The following is a 16,645-nucleotide window of genomic DNA, read 5'->3' on the forward strand; positions in this document are numbered from 1 at the left end:
CTCTCTCTCTATATCTATATAGATATACACATATATCTATACATAGGCGACTATATATATATATATATTTTATATGAACTCTGAAGACCTTCTAATTTTTTTATTGATGTTCAAAATATTTTAGTATCACTTGTTCTCCTAAATGTCCATATTTTTTAACAAAAAGTGCACAGATAAGTATTTGCACCTGACATATTTTGATCAAACAAACACCTAGACGTAATTTATTTAAAAGTAGCAGTTATCCATTAAGAATTAAAAAAATATATGTTTTGACTGATGGTGTTTCACTTTAAAAATTCTGATGAATGTAATGAAGTAGTACATAATGCTCCACACGAGCTGAAAAGTGGAATGTCAAAGGTGGAATTACAAAGCTTGCATGCATCAGTAAAATGCATGAGTTTGTTTTTATGTGATATTTTCTTCAAGCGCTGTATTTTTATCAAAGTCTTATGAGGATGGGTTTAGGCTGACAGCCCACACTTTTTTTAATGCCTTAATCTGTCTGGAGAAATAAAATAAAATAAACTCACAAACTCAAATATACAAACAACCACACATGAATGGTGGTGGTGCAGTTCCCCCTAAGTATTTTGACCATATGGCAGACTGAATACTTAACCTTTAACCTGCAAGATGAAGAACAGACAGAAACATCTGAAAAGCGGGTTAATCTGCACTTGACTCAAAGGTTCAAAATACCAAAATGAGAACCACTTGAGTCTAAAAAACAAGATTTCCTACAAGCTGTTGATGTTTGTGGTTTTGTTGGATAAAGAAAAACATATTTGCTGTATACTCACCCCATGTGATGGGTAGGAAATCCATCCTAGCTCCCCTTGACTTGATTTTGAGTCCAACAGGTTAACTGTGGTGAGATGGAAAAGGAGAACAAAGACAACATATGAGTGACTAGTTCTTGTTAGCCCCAATTAGCCTTTATTTAATCCCGCAAGAGGAATCCCCAACCTCAAGCACTGATCGTCACTATTTACTCAGCTGCCACCCACACCCACACAGACATGCTCAAACACAACCTGGCATGTCATGTTTTATTAAATATATTTTTTAATTAATTGCAGTTTGTCTTTTGTTTTAACTATCACCAACAATAAACTGCAAAAAAAAACAACATATTTACTTTCTCTCATGTATTACTCGTTTTATTTCCAAAAACAGCCCTTTTAACAACTTTATGTCCAAAAAGTGAACCGGGGCTGATGATATGAATGAAAGTGAGCAAGAAAATATGTGCACAGCCTAGAATATGCTTTTACAAGTGACAAATAGCTGTGTAGCTGGTTGCAAACACCAGAATTCAGCAAAACAAAATATAAAAAAAGTGTTGGTTTTTTTTTATTTTTTTTTTTTATATAAATTGTGTTGCTCTTCAGCAGGCACATCCCAGAGACGTGGTACTTTACAAAAGGTAAAATGCAAACGGTGCAACTCTTACACATTTACAGATTGGTGCTCTAGTCCATTTAAATGTTGTATGTTAACTTGGTAAGTGTGGTTTTAAGATTGTTGTGTTCTTGAATTTTTTTTCAGGAGACATTTCGTCCTGAGAGTAAAGGGTTTAAAGTACACACCACATTTAGCACTTCCTAACATAGACAGGCAAAAACATACTTTTTTTTTTCTTATGAAAATACAGACAGCAGAAAAGCTTTGAAATATGTTTATTTTGAAGGACTCTTGCTTTTGATCCATCTAAGCTCTGTTTTACCTGGCTGCACACTCATTCATGGTGATTGGACTGTAACCAGTATGCATGCATGTTTTTAGTTCATGGGAGAAAACCAGAGTACACAGAAAACTCCACACATAAAGGCACCTGGCAGGGGCAGTTCTGGAAACTACGTGCTGTGAGGCCACAGCTCTCACCACTGCTTCACCATGACACCTTCATGCCACGATGAATTCAGCTTCAAAAACTATAATGTGATTACAACTTTGTCAATTCTGCATCTGCTGAGTAAAATTTTGGAGAGGCAGTAGCTAAGACTGACCTCCAGCACATACTCTGTGTACAAACTTACTTCATGAGGTCTGTGTTTAAATTTTGCCATTAACTATTTAGAGTCAACCTTGTCTGTGTCTGTTAGCAAAGTATAAAATGAATGAACAGAGTTTAATGAAACTTTCAAGAAGTGATAACTAGATGTTCCTCTACAACTAATTACCTTTTGGCGCCATCCCAATACAAGATGGCTGCGTTAGTAAACTGATCTTTAAAAAATGGCTGTATTTCAGTACAATTTACAAAAAAATCTGTGATGAAATTTGGTGTGGTTGTTCAAGTACAAGTACACCAAATGCTCTTATTAGGCAACATGTTTGCTTTTTTTTTTTTTTGGCTTTAACTTTTGGAGTCAATCGTTTGTCTCTTGGCAATTTATTTTATAAATCCATGTACAGCTTTCACAGAAACTTTCCGAACACTATCAGAGCATAAACATCTACAACTCAACTGAATAAACTTGAGAGTCCATGCATTTCAATGAATCCTTCACACTGCTTAAAATAAGCTAACACAAAGATGGCTATTACGAGTAATTAGTTTTACAGGCATGGAGTTACGTTGCAAGCATAGTAGCCAATGGTCATTAACAACCCATACTTTCAAGTTCAAGTCAACTTTTTTGTCATTTTCATCCCATGTTGTACATGAGGTGGAATAAAATTATGTACGCAGGGTTCCGGTTACACCCAAAAAAAGCAAAATATAAAGTATAAAAAAACCCAGTAAATAAGGATCTAAGATATATGCTAAACACTAAAAATGTAAAACAATATGGCGTAACAACAGCAGCCCGAACATGAGTCTGGTGAGCATGACGTCTGGTGATATTGCTTTTCTGTGCACAATGCTATTGCCAATGTTTCACCAAAACAACTCCGTTGCTTCTCTTGATTTAAAACTCTACCATAAAAGATGGAGGGTGATATGCATTCTTAACATTTTTTATGTTCTCAAAATATTTCACTCTTTCACCAACAATAAGCAACATTTTTTTCAGAGCCCAAAGAATCTCATGAATTTCCATGCTGTTAGCATCACACAAGTGTGCTTTATGTGACCAGTGTGATACATCTAATGGAGAAATACTCAGTAATAATGTCCATTCTCCCCCTCCCAAATAAAAGAGACAAAAAAAAATCAACTAAGATTCATATTGTCGTACCTCATCCTGTTAAGAGCCAATTGATTTACATCTATGGACACCTTAACGAATATTTAACCAAGCAGGAGCGCACATGCACAGCAGAGTGAAGCAGCAGAGCAGATGAGCCCTCCAGCCGGGACTCATTCACTGTGAAAATATGAGGAATACAATCTCCTTGCATTCTCCTGTTCAAACCTTTTAGTGAGGAAGAATGTACACATCGAAGGTCAAAGAAAATATTTAACCACCATGAACACAAAATTCATTCTGGAGATAAAGCCTTAGCCAAGAGAGCCACAAGTGTCAACTGTTTGTAGACTTGCAATAATAATAATCATCACTTTTTATGAGCCCATCACATTAATATTAGCAGATAATAACCCAAGAAAGGCAAACACACATATGGATTACCCTGTTCTACGTTTGCAAAGCTGCTAAACATATGTCCACCTGAGCCACAGCTGAGCTGCACCATTCGGCCAGTTGAGTGACAGTAGACACATTACTATTAGAGTCTAATGAAACTATCTGTTCATGTCAGATAATAGCAGCTTAGCATCCAGGGCCATTGCTTCCAATTTACATTTCCCAACGATCCGAGCCCACCACTCAAATTGAGCCGAGCGAAGGAATTTGAAAGCAGAAAATTAGGCAGCTCTCATATCGCAAGGGAAAAGTCCCCTTTAGCTGCAACTGGCTCAATAAATCAGCACCCACAAATGCCCCTAAAAGACACATGTATTAACATAAAGGCACAGCATCCTCTTCCCAGAAACAACTTCATTTAGATAAAGATGAATCAAAGTGATGCAAACACATCTCTAAAATTTAGAACAGCTACTTGCATTTGTTAGCATACTTTAACTATAAGCTTTTTTCCAAGGTTCAGTGAAACATGTGCCTCTGAATACTGATAAGCACTCAAGCAAAAAATAAAAGCAAAGACAAACATTTACCCGCCATCTTATTTTTCTCCTTCCATCCCTTTTTCTCTGACTCTCTCACTCACCCATGCATGCAGTTAGTTAGCAACGAGCTAACGTCAGCTTAGAATATAGCCATTGCCCCATCAGGGAATGCCTCTAAACGGGAGTATTAATAGCAAAGTCAGCCAGCCTGTCTGAGATGGAGCGAAACATCAGAGGTGGAAACAGGTGAATCAATATATATAAAGCAAACCAAGACCCCCGTCTAAATCCTGCACACGTAAACCGAAGCTGACAAATGGAAGTCGTCAGTGACACAAGATATATGATGATTATGCACGCTGTATAATCATATGTCTAGTATCACTTGGCATAGCATATGTTAAGCACTGGAGTGCAGGCACGTATGGGGTGCACTTATTTTGATTTCTGTGTTGTCATGATTTACAGCTTGTAGCCCCTGCTGTCAGGTTTAGCAGAGCGATTGGAGCCAAGAATGACGATCGACAAGGGGAATTTAAAAAACCTTAAATGTTTAATGAAGACCAAAAGTGATAAGATACAAATGGACTGTACTTATATAGCACCTTTCTATCTTATCGAGCACTTCCCTATATTTATACAAAGAATAACCAGTGCTTTATCACATTCATACACCAATGAGATGCACATTGGAAGCAATGGTCCAGTGTCTTGCCCAGGGACACTTTGGCATGTGACTACTGGTGGAATCAAACCCCAAACTCTTGCATTGAAAGACAACTGCTCTAACCACTCAGCCACAACTGCCCAAAACAGCTGACAAAAAAAAACATTTATAAAATCATAAAACTCAAAGAGACACAGGAAAAAACCAGGCAGGGAATGAAGCACACAATGGCAGACTGCAGGTGTATAAAGACGGGGATAGTAAATAGATAGGCTGTGATGAGTAGAGTGGCACCTGGGCTAAATGACAACAAGGAACAGGTGTAAATGGGCAGGGAAGAACTGGAGAGGGAAGACCGACTGAGGAAAAGTGCTGCGAATGACTGGAAGCACAAGGAGGCAAAAGAACAACTGAATACAGAAAATAATCATGACAACAAAATAAAACCCTAAAACAGACAGACAAAGAACAAAGTGATAAGGAACCTCAAAAGATAAACAAAAAGTAGCACAACAAACAGCAAACAGAGTCCACAAACCTATCAAACTGCTGGTTTTCCAGCACTTATTTCTTTTAACATACGAGAGCTTCTCACAGAATCAAGATGTTAGACGAGTAGTCCGATCAGGCACCAAAGGAAAATAAAGTAGAATAGAATAGAACGTGTGTAAGCGCGTGTGTTTTTCTTTCTCCGCAGCCGGAGCATGTGAAGATTGGCAGGCCGCAGTGCAGGCAAAGTGAGGCGACTTGTGTCTGTGTTAAAGGGTTGAAGTGTTCACCTCCCATTATGAATTATTCAAGAGCAGAGTCACTCTGTCTGATGTTGCTGCTGCTGGCCCAGCCCCTCTGTCCCCATTCTTTCTTTCTTTCGTATCCTTATGTCTTACATGCTGTATAGAATATCTGTCAAAAAATAAACATTCCTTGTATAATCATATTTATCACCACACGCATAATCCTAAAGCTATGAGCACATGCTGTTGAGTTGCAGATGCCAGTCTTCACCCTGTGGTCTGGTCAGTACACTCTTGTAAATACAGGCTTAAAGCACTTGGAAATAAACTGGGATTACTTTGTGTGGAGCAGCTCTGAGAGGTCCCACCGCTCAACGAGGCTCGTGCACCCCAGCGGGCCTGCAGTGGGCTCCCCCGGGCCGGGCAGCTAAAAATATCCACGGCCTCCATGGCGTCCCGCAGTGGGCCTGAGCGAGGTCAAGCTGCACCAGTTCACAACTTTAGACAGTTTTCTGTGAGTCAGGGAGAAACTTTGATATCTAATGCCCATTCAAAGTAAGAAGGGAGCAGAGGGGAGGACCAATTTCCGCCTCTAATGTAATAATTTAAACCTTTTAGAAAAGTTTTACAAGCCCACGGCGACCTAATGAAGGCCGGGGAGGAAGTAAAAATAAGGTCAGGATACTAAATAAAACAGGATAAACCCCCTGTTTTCCCTTCCCGGGGCTGTTAATAGGAAGGGGAAAAACAAACACAAGTTTTTCATTATCCTCTAAAAGCCAAGGTTTGTTTTCCGTGAAAAATCTGTCTCTTCAGATGTTTGTAATTAGTTTTTTTTTCTTTTTTCTGAAGTTACAAAAAAAAAATTAAGCAAATCAATAATAAAATAAAGTAAAACTGAGGTAAGCTGTAAAATAATCAATGAATACAAACATTTTTTAAAAATCATCCCTCGTTGTCGAGCTTCCTGATACTTTTCAATCAGAATATTGTAATCTTTAAGCAAATCCATCAGATCCTTATCCGTGTGTAAAGCTTCCAAATACTTCCCAAAACTTAAAAAGGGGGTTATTTTAACCTGTACATTTCACTATGTTTCTAAAAAGTAAATGTTATTCCTTCATTTACATCATAAATATCCACAGGGCAGACTCCCTTAAACAATAAAACACAAAAAATAAACTTCATAAACTGCTATGTTGTCTCTGTGTCCTGCTGTCTGTTTGCAGATATGGACAGATTTCATTGTTTGGAGGTTTTGGACACCAGCCAACTCCACCGGAAGTAATGGAGGGTGCTTTTATTTCCACACGTCCCATGAGGAGAAAAAGACAAACTTATTATCTGGTCCAGTATGATCTCGTTGCTGCTCTCTGAGGTCCTGACTCCTAACGGTTCTATAGAATAACCCAAAGAAACGGAGCAGCTCCACACTGACACTCTCTGGCAGATTTATGAGTAAAAACACTCTAATATTATCATTTTACCACTTAGAGCTTAAAATATTCGTTGCTTCTAAATAACGTTCTTTTCATGTTTGTGTGATCTGCACACACTTTTTCTTGCCGTCATGATTGAGCATCACGTTCTCCTTCAATGTTCAGCCATCTCGTGCGCTTCAGCATTTTCAGTAATTACTCAATGAACAAAGTTTGTCAGAAAGTCTGAGAGTCTGGTTTGCAGCACAGCTTTTGGTTTTGGTTCCATTTTGTCACGGAGCGCATTTCTCTCCACTCCCGCCGTCCTGTCAGGAACCATAAATTAACCCAAAGAGCCTCTTTACCAACAGCCCCAAACGTCACTGAACACAAGTCCCGACGAGATCTGAACGAAGATGAACTTTAAAATAAACTTTAAAAATCACGCTTGTTATAGTTTGTTCTATACAAAAAAAAAAAAAAAAAAAGAAAAAAAAAGAGGTCTAATTTTTAAAATAAAATAAAATGACCAAAGTTTCAATAATATTTCTAAACGTTGTTCTTTCTTAACTTTGAGAGCAATAAATGATGAGTTGAGCTTTATTTTGTGACGGCTATAAACTTTTCGAATTACAAATTGAGACAGTTTCTTCTTCTAAAATAAGGCAAACATTTATGAAATCACCTTTTTGCGCATGTTTTTTTTTTTTTTTTTTTTTTTTTTTAGCACACTATATCTAATAAAGGCTCCTCTGGGTTTAATACATCACTCTTTAAGTTTTAATCCAATCGTCCTCACACTCAGACCTGCGTGTGTGTATGTGTGTGTGCGTGTCGGAGATACTGAACGTCTCAGCCTTGTACAAGCAAAGTTGCTGTTTTGAACACTTTTAATCGGTGTGATGTGATTTACAATGAGCTCCCCATTTCGTATTTTTTAATATTTTATTTATTTAATTATTTTGTCTTTTAAGGGTTACAGTCTGAAGCATCTTCCGCACGCGTCTCCCTGTCCTCGTCTTTGTCTGGAAAGAGTAGAAGGTGTTTTGATCAGTTTGTTTGTCAGTGTTTATTGGCTGAATAAAATGCCACACTATTTTCATTTCCTCATTAATAATAGTTCTCATTTCTCATGGCTGAAGACGTGTCTGTGTCGAAACTTGTCGGGTTCTGCGCGCTGGACACAAAAGAAGTCACCAAAACTTGCGCACAATAAACAAAGAGCTCACTATGAGATACAATTAAAATATAATTTTAAATAGAAAGTCACTCAGACTTCTCCATCTTCACAACTCTCCTACAGTAGCCTGCATTTTGCTCCCCTTCGGGTCAAAACCATAAAAGCGACCATATGCGTTTTTACGCACATTGCGACTGCGCTCATCCTCTGTTTATTGCCTTTAAATCGAGTTAGGCTGACAGTCACTCAGTAACTGGGGCGTCTACCCCAAATGGATTATTGGGCACAGTCGACATGAAGCATTCACCTAAAAAAAAAGAGACCTCGGATGTCTTGTATCTCTTCAATAACTCTCAAGAGGCGCTTTGGGAGCTGCGTTAAGTGAATTTAGCTCGATTTTAATAACTATAAGCCAACACAACTGTCCGAAATGAGGCTTCCCTGTCTGCTTTGTTGAGATCTGTCTTGAAGTTGAGTCCATGCTGATCGCACTGTCACATTCACGCGCTTTTGGATCATCTTATTATTGTCATTACAGTTATTATAAACAGTGATCCCGAGCGAGCGCATGGCATGCGGCGATCAGTCCTGGAGCGCACCACACACACACACACACACACACACAAGCAAATGTCCGAAGCCTGAGAGTTCCCTTACCTTCATTGGGGGGGTAGATGACGGTGAAAACAGGGAGAACGCAGGACATTAAAAGGTGTAAAATGAAAAGGAGTGATCGCGGATTGCAATCCATGGCGGCGGATCGGATGTACAGAACTCCATGAAGCCACTGACTGGTCTGGGAACGTCTTCTCTCCACTCAGCGCGCTCCCTCTCTCCTGCTCCGTCTCCCTCTGGTTGGAGCACTTTTCCGCTGGGTCCTACAGAGTCTGAGAGACAGACAGCTAAACACAGCTCAGGTTCATCACAGGTCAGACCTGGAACTGAGCCTGGAGTTGATTTTACCCTTGTGAATGTCAAAGCTAGTGTTCCACATAGATGCAAGTACAAATAGTCTCACATTGTCCCATTAAATCACTACAGGTTTGTGGAATATATTTTGTATTTTTTACTGAGCTTGTTCATTTGCAGCAACGATTTATAAAATGTTCAAATATATGATCAGTTGTTTTACTTCCCAACATATTTCTAATATTTCCACGTCACGTGTCTCTTTTCATACCAAATATCAGTGTTAATAATAAAAAAATAAATAAATGACCCAGTTAAAGTAAAATAAATTTCAATGTTGGCTATATGTATATGATATATATATATATATATATACATATTAAAAAATACACTGTAAAACATTAAATCCAACTACAGCTGAGTACTCACTGCCAAAATAAATAAATAAAAAATGAATAAATAAATAAATAATACAAAAATAAAATGAGAATGAAAACAAGACAGAAAAAGAAATGTGTGCACAAAATTCACATTTATTGCAGATTCCATCTTAAATTTTTCACAGCAGCAACTGTAGCCTCTTTTTTTTTTGGGGGGGGGGGGGGGGGGGTGCTCAAGCACCCATAAATTTTAACTCAGCACCTCTGAAAAAAAAAGTAAAAAAAAAAAAAAGTGGTTCTTGGTTTGGGTTTTAGGTTCTGTTTATTGCATTTATGATGCAATGCAACAAAATGAACACATTTAAAAGGTAACATATCATTGTGATACTTAGTTTATTTACATAATGACTTTAATTGCTGGATGTCCGGCCCCTGAGCTGCTGGCTCTCAGAAACTGTGGCCTCACTGAGCAGTTTAATTTAATTGCCCTGCTTTAGAGAGTGGAATACAGTTTACTCTATTTCCAAAACCCAAACTGAGTCTGGAAAAATGTAAAAGATGAAAAAAGCTCTGCGACTGACTTCATGATCACTTGAATACAACAGTGATAAACAGGAAGTACCACATGCTCATCTGTATGAATGTAACTGCAGGTAAATCCAACATTTTCTGTAATAATTAAATTACTTAATCATTAAATTAAAGGTTAATGCTTAAAGCTAGTTGTGCTTTGCTTTGGGTATTCTGTATGTAGATATAGCTATGTTGCAACTTCTGGTTGCATAAGTTTAGTCTTTGTTTGTTATGATCCACTAAACTGATTGTGTACAAAACATGTATTAGGTTGCGTAATGTAAAGCAGAGTTTTACGTCTGTAGCATTTTAGCTAGCACATCTGTATTGCACGCCGTAGCTTAGCGCTACTTCTTGTTGTGCTGAGCTCTCTAAAATAGTTGTTGAATCAAGTGTTTACTTATGCAGATAAACATAGATGTTTAACAACCCATTAAAATACACCAGAATGCAGGAAATGGCATTCACATCAATCAAAATTTTCTCGGGGAGCACCTCCAGACCCTCCACCAATGCGTTCTCTCCCCACATTATGAATGCTCTGACACCAATGGCCACCACGTTGTTCAAGCCAAGAGCCATTGTCAGCACTGGGGGCTAAGCACCCCTAAAGGTCAAATTCTAGAATAGCCCCTGAGCTTTTCAATTGAAAGTCTAAACTTCCACTAGAACAATGGGAATTTTTTTTTTTTTTTTTTTTTTTTGGATGTTCTGTGATTGTGTGTGGCTTTCTTTGACCCTAAATATTTATATGAAATATATAATATCAAATGCAGAGAAATACAAACTGCACAACACATTTTTATTCTGCATGTTCAAATTTGAGAATATGCAGGCTTACATGTGTTGTATATTTTGGACAGACAGTTTCTATAAAACTGCAATTATGACCTAGCGCTGCCCACTTTTTGTGGTTGCTTATTATACACATAAATAAACAAAGACCATGTTTATACACAAGATTTACATTTAGTAATATCAAAAATGATCCTTGGATTAAAGCATGTTTAGCTCATCTGTTAAATGCTAAATCTGTTTGATTCATGTTCTAATTTATTCTTCAAGTGCGTCTGTAGTCGTGCATGTTCCCTGACAGTCATCAGGGAGTGCTGCAGCACCCTCTGCACCCAAACTTCCCACAGCCTTGCAATAAGCCACTGAACTTTCTTCTCTCCTGAGCTGCATTAGTGTACAAAATGCATTTATTTTGTATTCTTTAAATATTGTTTTTATTTTATTCTATGTAATACTAATCACTTATTGACAGATGGGGGTTTATTTATCCTCGTGTTGAAGGACATGTGATGTGATTGTATTTGGGTCCACTGTGAACCACTTTTTTAGGAGGCCATTAGGGGCCCCCCGACACCTCAATGCTTGAAAGGCTAGGGTGGCAGTGTAACGTCAGGGTCCTTGCTGAGACACCAGCTGTTGTGGTTGGGGGTTTGTGAAGGCTGAAGGTTGGAAAGGCATGTGATATATGGGCAAAGTTAAAGGACGAAACACACACTGAGTGAAACAATACAGCTCTGTGTGGACGCCAAGAAAATCTGCACCTGAATTTAAATGATTTGATGTTGGAAAGCTAAACACAGATCATGCTCACATCCACATCGCTCATCAGAAGTGCATTAAAAATAGTGTTGGAACAATGTTTTCTACGTTGCAGATCAAACTCACAAAGTACATTTAATTTGGGATTTCATTCAAAAAGATTGATATACAATTTAACTAAGATTCTGCTGTCAGTTGTATTATCTCCCTCTGCCACATAGTGACGTTGGACAGTATTGTTGAAAATTATAAAAATGCTGTGATAATCATGGTGTTATGTGTTTACATACAAATACAAAATGCCCATAATTGCTTTAAAACAATTTCTCCCCTTATTTTAAGTGTCTTATCATGCTCCGTTCATTCGGTCGGTGGGAAAAATACATAGCACAGAAGGATTAAATAGGCTCTAAAGTAAACAGCAAAGATTTTACAGTGCACTTAAAATAAATGTAAAAAAAAAAAAAAAAAAAAAACTTAATAGCGGGCTTAGAGCACCGACTCAAAAAGATTCATGATTCTTCGGTTGTCGGAGGATACGGAAAAGAATGATGCCAGGCGGTCTGGATCTGTGTTATTAAGTGACTGTGGCACGTGGATTTACAGCAGGTTTTAGACATGCCAGCCTTTGTCATACATCATCCTCTACATCCCACTAATTCACTTATTACACACTGAAATAGATTAATATGAGAGACTCCGCAGCTAACCGTCAATTCAGGGAATGGACATTGTGCAAGTGCTGCGAGTTGTTTATTTAATTCTATGGAATACATCTAATTTATATAAAGATTACACATACAAATACAATTTCAACTTTATCCCCAATGAGTGATACTATGATAAACTTTACTGTTTATTCCCCTATAAGTAGAGTGCAAAATGATGCCCAAGTATTTATGTTGATAATATTAGCATTAGCAATAACTATCTAGAAGCTATAAAGAGCAAAATGCCCCCCCCCCAAAAAAATATATATATAAGTATCGACACTGTAACGAAAAGTGAAATGTAGCAAAAGTCTTGGTAAAAGTAGCAAAATGATAGGTAGAAGCTAAAAGTAGCAAAAGCCTGGATAAAACTTAAAAATAGCACAAGCTTTGATGAAAGCTAAAACTAGTAAAATGTTTTATATAAAAAAAACATATAAAATAAATATATAGATAAATGCTAAAAGTATAAAAAATGACTAATCACTATAGCAAAAGTCTAATAGACTGTTTAATGTAACAGGATGGTAGCTCAAAGCAAAAAGTAGCAAAAAGCTTTGATGGTAAAGTAGCAGAATGACAGCCAAAACTTAAAGGCTGGAAACATTTAAAAAACAAATATGAAGCAAATAAAAAAGGTTTTTGAAGAAATTGAAAAAGTCTCAAAATATTTATGTGAATATACTTGTAAATATAGATACATTGCTTTAAAATTTAAAAAACAAAACAAAACAAACCATTGCAGCTATCTCCCAAATGAGCTGAACGTCTGGATATTAATGACTAAAATACAAACTGTGCAATTGGTGTGAACATGTACAGAAAATAAACTAAATTTTGCACTAATTGTCATATTTTTAATACAAAATAATCAAAGACAACAGACAAAGAAAATAGTATTATTAATTTGTTCTCAATACATATCTATGGTATGGTAACAGGAACTCTGCTGACATTCAAACATCGTGAGTAATACCTTTTTTTATTTGGCTGTCTGAGACATATCGTCACACAGTTAAACCTGCCCCTCAGTTCTGACTAATTGCTGGAAATCTGTTTCTGTTTGTGGTGAATTGGAAGAATGTGATGGGTCCCTCCCACCTATATTCACTCCATTTTTTTTCCTGCTCTTCCCAAAGAGTGCCTATCCATCTTGATCTCTTGCCAGTGGAACAATCCAGAAAGAGAAGGAGGAAAATATTGATTTACAGCCACAGTTTTAAGTCGTGGTGTGCCCCGACAAGGCTGAACAGCACTCCGAACTCACAAAACAGATGTTGTTTAGGGGCAGCTTTGAAGTTGTCAAGATCTGGCCTTTACACAGTAACGCACAAACAAACAAACACATGGACTGCTGTGTTTAGTGCTTCTCTGTCAGTGGGCTCGTCCTCCCTGCTGTTCGAAGGCAGCACATTCCTCCATACTCGCAGAGTAGCAAAGACGGAGAAGCCAACGGGTTGCTGGCATGTAACAGTATACCACCTCCTACCCCCCTCCCACACCAAGCAACATACGATGGATACTTTCAAACATGTGCCAGCACCACAACTTATTTTCTTCAAATGCTACAGGACATTTCAAAACTGTGGAAAATAAAGGCCACCGTAAAGTTTAAATTATGACAATGCAACTATCTTATTGTTTTTTATTCATTTACGGGGATAGTAGATATTTGGAAAAAAAAAAAAAAAAAAAAAAACAAGTGGAGTTCAGCATCTAACTTGAGAAAAAAAAATAATTTCATGCAAAAATGTAGTGTGAATGCTTACTGCTGAAGAACTTGCCGGAAAACAGCTGAAATGACCTAAATGTATGCAGAAATCTATCTGAAATGGAAGAACAAGCCTACTTTAGCAGAAGAAAGCAGAGAGAACACTACTCAATTTGCTTGAAATAAGCAGAAAAGAGCACAAAGATTAGTAAACTAGCTTTAAAAAAAACTGAAAATAGCAACAAAAAAAATTGCTGAAAAGTAGATAAATAGGCATGAAGAAGCTTAAATTATTAGAAGGAAGTGGAGAGAGTACAATTGAACCCAGTTAGGCTGAAAGATGCAGAAATGAGCACAAAAAAGTGGAAATTATCGGAAAAAGGTAGAAATTTGAAAAAAAAAAAAAAACATTGCTGAATAGTACCTAAAAAAGCAGAAGGAAGCTTAAATTACCAGAAGCATGTGGAGAGAGCATATTTTTTTCTGATTTACTAAAAAAAATAAAAAAATAAATGACTGCAAAAAAATCTGGAATTAGCTGAAAAGCTAAAATTATCATAAAACAGATAAATATCCATCCATCCATCAATTTTCTTCTCCTTATCCGGGGTCGGGTTGCGGGGGGTAGCAGCTTAAGTAAGGAGGCCCAGACTTACCTCTCCCCAGCCACTTGGGCCAGCTAAATAGTAGCTGAAATAGCAGAAAAAGCTGAAAGTTGCATGCATAAATAATCTGAAAGGAGAATAATAAGCTGCAATTAGCAGAAAGAAGTTAGAAGAACCACAGAAATATTTTCATTAGTAAACAGAACCTGAAAGGTGCACAAACAGCTGAAAAAACAGCTAAAATTAGCTCAAAGTAGCGGATTTTTTTTTTAAATTGCCACAAGGAAGCTGAAAGAAGCTGAACCAGAATAAAATGTGAAAGGAGCAGTAAAAGGCTGTAAACAGATCTGACAATTTGAAGGATGTAAAATGAGCTTAATTCATTTTCTACGAGGAAAAAAAGTTGCAGAAAAGGCTAAATATTTCAAAAAGCTACAGTTGCATCAATACCAAATGTCATAGCATCCTTCTCCTGAACGAGCTGAACATTTCAATATATGATTTGTTGAAATAGCACAAAAAAACAAACTGTGGAATGAGAAAGATGCCGAAATACGTACAGAAGAAAAATGGATCACAATAGTGTGAATGCTTTATAAGCGTTCACATAATAATGAACATAAGCCCTGTAAAGGATGTGTGCAGGTATATGTATCTACACACACACACACTCAAATCAAGTGCCCCACTGCTTCCTGTATTTGCACCAGTGATTAATTAGGTTATGGTTCATGAGGCAAATCCCTCTCACCCACTGAGAGATGGCCCTGATAGGACTGACTGATCCGCCATAACAAGCCCAGTCCTGCTTTTCTAACATCTATTTTTCCATTCGTATTATTTGCTGGGAGGGGTTTTGTGTAAATTGATAATTACCAATGAGATCAACAGCGAATTGTTGCATCAGTCCTATTGTTGCTGAGTTCAAAATATGGTTTCTTCTGATTTGTGGTGCCAGGCAACTTTTCACATGACTTAATTCATGATCCAATCTGTAGAAATGACTGTCTTTAATAATAACAGTGGTGCCATTTAAATGCATCACATAAACAAAAGAAAGACAAAAAAAAAAGAAAAGAAAAATGCACTACAAAAAAATTATTGCAAGAATAAAACTAAAGATTTTGTGCTTTTATCATGCGTGAATATGCTAGGCAATAAGCAATTTTTGTTTATTTCATTTTTGTTCAAGAAATACGTAAACCAAAGAAAACAAAATCAAATAAAGTATGATTTTTTTATCTTATTTTTCCTGCAACACATTACAAAAGTCACAAGTTAATTACACAGTATGAACATAAAGTTGTTAGTTCTTTTGGCTCCAGCCAGGGTGGGCTTTGTAGCAATATTTTTATATAAAATCCGGTTCCACTTTCATTTGGTTGAAACTAAATAGTTGAAAATGCTTTTCTGAATGAATAATGGTCACATTTATCATTTTACTGCACTGCAGCCGTGCAGTGGGTGGTAGGGTACATGGCATGCAAACAAAGTGCACAACTCCTGCCGAGGAAACCTTGGGTTGTATCCAACATTTAATGTGTGGTCAGGTTCAGCTCTTTGGTTCTTTGAATAGATGTACAAAAATTTAAAGAAATATGAATAATATAACATTGGCCTCATATAAAAATCTAAAATAAAAGTTTTCAACCACCATATTGTAGGGGAACCCAGCTTCTAATAAATGCTGACAATGGTAAAAATAAATAAATAAATAAATACAATAAAAGCACATGTTTCACCAATATTTTAGTGCAAAATGACATATTTAAAATTATATTTGCTATATTCATGTATAAATGTAGCTCATTACAAAAATGGCATGCTTTGAAAATCATATATAATTTTAAAGCTGAAACTAAGTCACATATTCCGGCATATTTACAACACAATTGTTTTGTTGCATGAAGTAAACAACATCTGCACTTCACAGCAGCAGCAGCTTTCTGTTGAAGAGCAAAGTGCAGCACCAAACCATTCAGAAAGATTTTAAAACACAATAAAGAGCCAAGGGTCCAGACAGCCCCACAAGACCCCAGACCTGCTGTAAGTGACACCACAGAGCACCATAACAGTCCTGGGCTCCTGCAAGTCCAACCTCTTTTTCCTAATAATCTGAAGAC

General features: G+C 37.1%; 1 protein-coding gene across 3 annotated transcripts in view; it reads right to left on the bottom strand.

The window, feature by feature from the left end:
* epha3 (eph receptor A3) overlaps positions 1 to 8,893 on the bottom strand; it is a 112,093-nt gene extending 103,200 nt beyond the window's left edge. For all 3 annotated transcript variants that reach the window (XM_037686896.1, XM_037686895.1, XM_037686899.1), the window contains exons 1-2: positions 8,738 to 8,893; positions 807 to 871 (exon numbers count right to left, since the gene is read on the bottom strand). In XM_037686896.1, coding sequence (XP_037542824.1) covers positions 807 to 871; positions 8,738 to 8,831 — 159 coding nt within the window. In that variant the 5' untranslated portion in view covers positions 8,832 to 8,893. The remainder of the gene's footprint in view (positions 1 to 806; positions 872 to 8,737) is intronic.
* Between the last annotated feature and the right edge of the window lie 7,752 nt (positions 8,894 to 16,645).

The sequence above is a fragment of the Nematolebias whitei genome, chromosome 13 (genome assembly GCF_014905685.2).
Source record: "Nematolebias whitei isolate Nwh7 chromosome 13, NemWhi1, whole genome shotgun sequence".
Taxonomy (NCBI): domain Eukaryota; kingdom Metazoa; phylum Chordata; class Actinopteri; order Cyprinodontiformes; family Rivulidae; genus Nematolebias; species Nematolebias whitei.